Genomic DNA, 7759 nt, shown 5'->3' on the forward strand with positions numbered 1-7759 from the left:
CAACTGAGCCACTCAGGCGCCCCTCTGAGATACATTGTTAAGTGAGCAAAGGAAGGTACGGAAGCACGTATATCATACACGTATAAATACACGTATTTTAACCTCATCTGTCTTGTACCTACGAGCACTGGGAAGCAGAAGTCTCCACTTCTTACGATGAAGAATTAATCAATTCGTGGGTTTCCTTGTTTTCTTCAGGATTGCCGGCGGTGAGTGTCCCTGTGGCGCTCTCAAACCAAGGGTTGCCAGTAGGACTACAGTTTATCGGACGTGCATTTTGTGACCAGCAGCTTCTTACAGTTGCCAAGTGGTTTGAAAAACAAGTACAGTTTCCTGTTATTCAACTTCAAGAGCTAATGGATGATTGCTCATCAGTCTTTGAAATTGAAAAGTTAGCTTCTGTTTCTCTAAAACAGTAGTGATACATATAGCATACAAATTAAAATAACTTGAAAATTTTATAGCCTAGGGAAGTCAGATGATCTTGCTAAATTCCTATAATTTGGTTCACTGTCAACACAGTCATTCCTTGGACTCACTTCTTAAAATTCTTGTGATATAGTTAATTAATTATAAATCATCTGTCAGCATTTATTAAGTATCCACTAAGTGTAAAGTACAGGATTTCTGCATTAACACAAGATACATGTTCCTGAAAAATGATGCATTGTGAAAAAATGTTCATTAATAAGAACAGAGCTTAGAGTAAAAGTAAGCTTAGGGATAAACCTCTCAAAACTTGTACATCTTTGTAACCAAAGTGCTGATAAAAACTGTCATTTGTACCTCCAGAGACAACCTGAACAGCCAGGCAGACAGGTAGTTGAACATGTGGTGGAGACTGTCCCAGGAGATGTTAAAAATGCACAAAAACAATAAAATGGGAGTATTTGCTTCTGAATTCTGAACAAAGGAGGTACAAGAGGAGCTCTGAGCACCGGAGGAAGTACAACCTGCTGGGGCCCAGAGTCATGCAGGACTGGGGGCATGCCTCTCTGGGGAAAACCACAGGTGCAGACACCCTTTATTTCTCTAAAAATAGAGCTGCAATGATTGAGAACTTTCTCCTTTTTTGCTGAAGGTGAAAATTTTACTTCTGCTCTCCCAGAACCCCATGCCAAGGAACCAGAACAACTCCACATTGTACTGACTTCATTTTTCTATTTAACCAATCACAAATGAACTCATTGGTGTCACAGAAATATTTGTTGTAACCTTGAGAGACCATCTTGGACTTGAAACTTGGTCGTGGATCATGACTTTAGTGGGAAACTTTCAAGATACACAAGAAATACCCAATATGAAAAACTTGTGGATAATTTGGTGAGGATGCCAAAGAGAGGAGGCCCATAGCCTCCTCCTTTACCCCAGATTCTCTGTTCCTTATGGTTTCCTTGCCTTCTTGGCTTTCTTTACAGGTGTTCTCTATTTTGAGTCCCTTGAACCCAAAGAGCCATTAATGAGAATCTGTATTCAAAAATTGGGAAAATATTTATGAAAATCATAGATTTACCTGGTATAGTTTCATCATTGGATTTGTCTTTGCCAGAACACCATTGTCATCTCGTGTTGATCAAGTCTTCTAATTTGTCATTTGTATGTTACTATACATATATGTCAGAAGCTGAATTATTTTTTAATAAATTCACTTTGTTTAGTAAGGAAGAAATCTTTTCTAAATATGAATTATATGAGGGGGAAATGTAAGTGGCAGAACTTTCTGCAGAGTCACTGGAGTGTTGGCATGGTAGAAGGTTAACCTGCCTGTTACCTTTTCATTAATAGTTTTCTCTCCTCCCAGGATCCTTCCATTTCCAAATACTCAATTGGACAAACTTTATATAAAAGCCTTCGGTGCCAGGCCCACTAGTTTTCTTACAAATCTTGACTCTGAATCCCTGAAAGAGGAAGAAATTCACGAGAGAGAACTGCATTATTTTATAAGAGGGAAATCCATCTTAGCTGAAGGAGCTAATATGATGTAAAAAGCAAGCAAATAATAAATCTTTGCCCTAGTCTTTTTTCAATGTGTGTATAATTTGAAATAACTTTTTTTTTTCAAAGAATATGTATACAGTTTCTCCTATTCCTATCTCTCTTATTCGTGTATCTCTGCTTGAGCTGCACTAATGATGTGAATCCTGAAATAAGGAAGTGAAACGTTGAGTGTTCTCACATAATTATACCCAACTAGCATGAAATAATACCTAATTTGTTTTTCTTTCTCCTCCATCTTTACCCTAAATCTAGGAGATCTCATTTTACCAAATCACTGTCTGGGAATTTAAGTGGGAAATGGTTTCTGTATCCCAGCTAATTAAACCCTGAAATTGTTAGCAGCAAAGCAATTCTGAAAGGCAGAGGTGGCTACAAGTGTAAGATGAGTTCCCTGATCAAACACAGCAAAAAAAAGAACAGTTAGATTCAACAAAAGAAGCATCGCTAGAGTGAAAAAATGTGATGAGATCACAAAACCTGGCACCCCAACACCACCAAGAGCCCAGGGAGCAAGTGGGAAAGTCGCATTCCCAAGAAAATCACTTGAAACCAGGGAGGCAGAATGTTCTCTTTGGCCATTTGCTACCAGGTCATCAGGAACACAGGACCTTGAGCCAGCTAGAAAAGAGCATGGTTTGGAAGAGGAGCTTCTAAGAATGACAAAAAGAAAAAAAGAATGGTGACTCCCATTAGGAAATCACCTGTACCTTCTAATGGAGAGAAGAAATACCTTTAGGATTTTAGACTGAAGGACAGTGAAGAGAGCTGGTATAGCTCAGGGATCCTGCAGACTGTGTCATACCCTGTTCCAGCCAAGGACAGGAGCAAGCTAATGGAATTTCCACCATAACTTTCATTCATTAACTACTTTTAACTCCCTCTCTTTCCGCAAACATCTGATTATCTATACGGAGGCTAAATAGGTACTGACTGCGCAAGCCTAGGCTAAAATTTGTTCATTGTGGTAAGAAGCGCCAGAGAACAGTTTAAAGCAGGTTTTCCTCAGTTATTTCATAACTCAAGCAGCATGTACACTAAAACATAAACCTGAAAATTTAATAAAGTCAAATAACATGAGAAAAACCCAGCCAACATTAAATAAAAGTAATTATTGGAGGATCTCAGTAGGTTATTTTTTTCATTTCTTTTTCTTCACACCTCGGTGGGATATAAGCCCAAAAGGATTTTAGGCAATTTATTAAAAACATTATTACAATGGCATAAAAGTAAATAGTTGAGGAAATAAGTATGACGATGAAAGTAACGAAAAAGAATAAAACCAGGAATAAAATCAAAAATAAAAGTTCTCCTCAAGACACTTACACAGATGCTTAAAGGTATATAGTATGACATAGTGGGGAATTTTCCTGTAGGCTACCTAATGGATAAGGCCACCGATTTAAAAATCAAATAAACTTGGAACCCTATTATTGCCATTTACAAGATGTGTAACCTGTCTGAGCTTCAGTATCCTGACTTGTAAAATAGAGATGATATTTACTCCAAGGGATGTTTGGAAGGATTAAATTTAAATGACGCATGATGCCTTGATAGACTAAGCACTCAATAATTTGTAGCTATAAGTAAATGCATACAATTAGGAATTTAAGTCATTTTCTTACACAGTTGACCCTTGAACAACACAGGTTTGAACTGCATGGGTCCACTTACGTGTGAATTTTTTTTTTGTATAAGTACAATACAGCTCTGTACTGTACAGTGTATTTTCTATTGTGATTTTCTTAATAAAATTTTGTCTAGCTTCATTGTTAAGAATATAGTATATAGTGCATATAACATTAAAAAAATACATGTTAACTTTATGTTATCAGTTAAGTTTTGAGGGAGTCAAAAGTTACACATGGGGTCAGTGCCCGATGCCCCACATTGGGCAAGGGTCAACTGTAGATACTATCAATACATGTAGATAATACCAACACATCAATGCATGCATAGTAAACTAACGGCACATGACCAAATAACAATTTGCTGAAAACTTGTACTAGAGACCAGTTCTATAGCTCCCTGATGATCTGGCTCCCCTAAGGGTGGACTTTAAAATAGGAAGAACCAATGGCCTGCATATTTTTAAAGCAATTTCCATGAGCTTTTTTTTTTTTTTTGATAGAGAATTGGCCAACAACGTTCAAAGAACTGAAGGTCTTCAAAAGGCCCCTGTGCTCTGCCAATCAAATGAAGAACAGTACCAACATACTCTTCTCTTTTTAATGTTTATTGATTTTTGAGAGAGAGAGGGAGAGAAAAGTGGGTGAGGGGCAGAGAGGGAGAGAGAATCCCAAGCAGGTCCTCCTGCCCCCCACTGTCATTGCAGAGCCCGACTCTGGGCTTGAACCCACGAACCATGAGATCATGACCTGAGCCAAAATCAGGAGTTGGACACTTAACTGACTGAGCCACCCAGGCTCCCAGAAAAGCTCTATTGTTAAAAGAATATGTTGCAGGGTTCAGTCAGTTAAGAGTCCAACTCTTGATTTCGGCTTAGGTCATGATCTCAGGGTTTGTGAGTTCGAGCCCAAGCAGAGCCAGCTTGGAATTCTCTCTCTTCCCCTCTCTTTGTCCCTGCCCCCTTCACACTTTCTCTGTCTCTCTCAAAATAAGCAAACAAACAAAAAACAATGAAGTCTCTCAAAAATACGGCTGTTACATATTCCCGTTGGGGAGCAGGGAATGCTTCTGACAGAGCCACGGTCTTCCTACTAAAACTCTGTTCCATTTCAATATATAGATACAGATAAGTGAGGCCCCAAATTGCTACATCTTCACTGCAATTATTTTAAAATGGGAAAAATTTAAGGTTGATGTTGCCAACGGCCTGCTAGTATAGCCATCAGGGGGAAAAAAGTTAATGAAGTACCCATGGGGCATGTAAGATAAGTGTTTTCCAAGATAAATATTTTGCAAAATGGACCTGCAAAATAACATGATAGAACTGGTGTAAGATATCTGACAAGACGGTAACTGACGACTTTAGCATAGTTTATTTAGCAGGACGAGTTGTCTATAGAAGCCAAACATAGTACAGAAGCCTTATTTTTCTGATTTCTGTGATTTACATGTGTAAGTCATCCCCAACCGGTTTCAGATCATTAGAATATAAACTAAAAGGAAGTGAGTCTAGAATGTGGGAGTTTTAAGACTTAACAATAACCAAGTCTAATACAGTATTCTATCAGAACCATTTTATAGCCTGCATATAAAAGTAGAGCATCAAATTACATGCAAATTATTTTCTTAGCTATACCAGTCTATTTCTCCATGGAAATGGCAGGTAATTGGTGCAGAATTAAGGTGGTGCTAATGGGAAAAGAAGTGAAATACCATAAAATGAAAATTATAATGTAAGGCTTGCCTGGATTAGAGGGTATGAGAGAAAGGAGGGAAAGAAACGTGATTTTTATCCTGAGAAATGCCCACGACTAGAAGAAATGCTGTCACTCTTATTAAAAACAAGGAAAGGAAGAATGACCTGTGGGGGCTGAAGATTAATTCCACAACCAAGTGGAAATACCTAACAGTGGGAAGAGAGACAAGTAAAATGGAGTTTGGGGAGTCAAAAGGATATTAAATAGTGACGTCTTTATATCGGGTCTCTTCTTCCCCCATGTTTTATTATGAAAACTTTCAAATATAAAAGCAAACACCCACACATCCACCACCTAGATTCTACCATTGACATTTTACTATATTTCCTTTGTCATGTGTCCATCCTGCTATTCTCTCTATTCATCCATTAATCTACCTTATTTTTAAAATGTATATCTCAAATTGCATTTTGCCCTGAATACTTAAGCATACCTAACATTAACTTGAGTTCAGTATTTGTTTATTGGTTTTTTATTTTTTATTTTTTAACGTTTATTTATTTTTGAGGCAGAGAGAGACAGAGCATGAACGGGGCGGGGGGGGGGGGGCGGGCAGAGAGAGAGGGAGACACAGAATCGGAAGCAGGCTCCAGGCTCTGAGCCATCAGCCTAGAGCCTGACGCGGGGCTTGATCTCATGGACCGTGAGATCGTGACTTGAGCTGAAGTTGGACGCTTAACCGACTGAGCCACCCAGGCGCCCCTGTTTATTGGTTTTTTAAATGTAAAACTCTTTTTTTTTTTTTTTAAATTCATTTTTTTTTTTCAACGTTTATTTATTTTTGGGACAGAGAGAGACAGAGCATGAACGGGGGAGGGGCAGAGAGAGAGGGAGACACAGAATCGGAAACAGGCTCCAGGCTCTGAGCCATCAGCCCAGAGCCTGATGCGGGGCTCGAACTCACGGACCGCGAGATCATGACCTGGCTGAAGTCGGACGCTTAACCGACTGCGCCACCCAGGCGCCCCTGTTTATTGGTTTTTTAAATGTAAAACTCTACAATGACATGCACAAATCTTAAGTGTAGATGCCCTGACTTTTGAAAAATGCATACACCTGTGTAACCCAATCCCCATCTACATATAGACCCTTATTGTCACCTCAGAAAATTATGACTTTACTTAGTCCCTGCCCCCACCCCTCCAGAGGCAATTGTTCTTCAGATTTTTTTTTCCCCAACACAACCTAGTTTTGTTTATTCTAGAATTTCATATGAATGTAATCTGCCATGGGTTACTTAAAAGATTATTAGGAGAATGCAAGATCTCAGCTTTTGAATTTGATTTGAACTGATTTCAGGAGGTTTTAATTTTTAAGTTACAAAGGTAATGTATGTTCTCCGTGGTGGTGGCGAGAGAGAAAACAGAAAAAGACACAAAAAGAGTAAAAAATCACTTGTTGTCTACACCATCAGGATGTATGTATATGTAAATACAGATGTAGATATATGCATTTTATTAATACAATTGGTGTCATATTTCACATGGCTGTGCCACCATCACCACTAGGTTCCAGAACTGTTTCATCAATCCCACACCCATAAGTAGTCACATCCCATTCCATTCTCTCCCTAGCTCCTGGCAACCACTAATTTTCTGTCTCTATGGATTTGTCTTTTGTAGACATTTTGTATCAATGGAATCGTACTATATGTGACCTTTTGTGTGAGGCTTCTTTTATTTAACATAATGTTTTCAAGGTTTATGTGTGTTGAAACATGTATCACTATCATTGCTTTCTATGGCTGAATAATATGCCATGTGTAAAAACATATTACATTTTGTCTATTCATCAGTTGGATGGACACTTGGACTGTTGCCATTTTTTGGGATGAATGTTGCTGTAAACATTCATGTATGAGTATTTGTGTGAATGTGTTTTCGTTTTGCTTGAATATATACCTAAGTGTAGAATTGATGGGTCATATGGTAACTCTGTATGTAAGTTTGAGGAACTGCCCAACTGTTTTCCAAAGTGGCTGCATCATTTTACATTCCCACCAGCAATGTACAAGTGTTCCAATTTCTCTATGCCTTTGTCAACACTTGTTATTGTCTATCTTTTTTTATCATAGTCAACCCAGTGAGTGTGAACTGGTATCTCTCTGTAGTTTTGATTTGCATTTCTCTGATGACTAATGACATTGAGTATCTTTTCATGTGCTTACTGGACAATTTCATATACAGTGAAACCTTGGTTTGCGAGCATAATTCATTCCAGAAACATGTTTGTAATCCAAAGCACTTGGATATCAAAGCAAATTTCAAGAACCACTGGTTCATTTGTGACCATGTGACATTCGGCATCACATACTACTTGTATTGCAAGCCATCGCTCGTTTATCAAGTTAAAATTTATTAGAAATGTTTGCTTGTCTT

General features: G+C 38.3%; 1 protein-coding gene across 2 annotated transcripts in view; it reads left to right on the top strand.

The window, feature by feature from the left end:
- QRSL1 (glutaminyl-tRNA amidotransferase subunit QRSL1) overlaps positions 1 to 2027 on the top strand; it is a 32702-nt gene extending 30675 nt beyond the window's left edge. For both annotated transcript variants that reach the window (XM_003986421.6, XM_006931915.5), the window contains one exon: positions 199 to 2027. In XM_003986421.6, coding sequence (XP_003986470.1) covers positions 199 to 419 — 221 coding nt within the window. In that variant the 3' untranslated portion in view covers positions 420 to 2027. The remainder of the gene's footprint in view (positions 1 to 198) is intronic.
- The last annotated feature ends 5732 nt before the right edge of the window (positions 2028 to 7759 follow it).

Source organism: Felis catus, chromosome B2, assembly GCF_018350175.1.
Source record: "Felis catus isolate Fca126 chromosome B2, F.catus_Fca126_mat1.0, whole genome shotgun sequence".
In the NCBI taxonomy this organism is placed as follows: Eukaryota; Metazoa; Chordata; class Mammalia; order Carnivora; family Felidae; genus Felis; species Felis catus.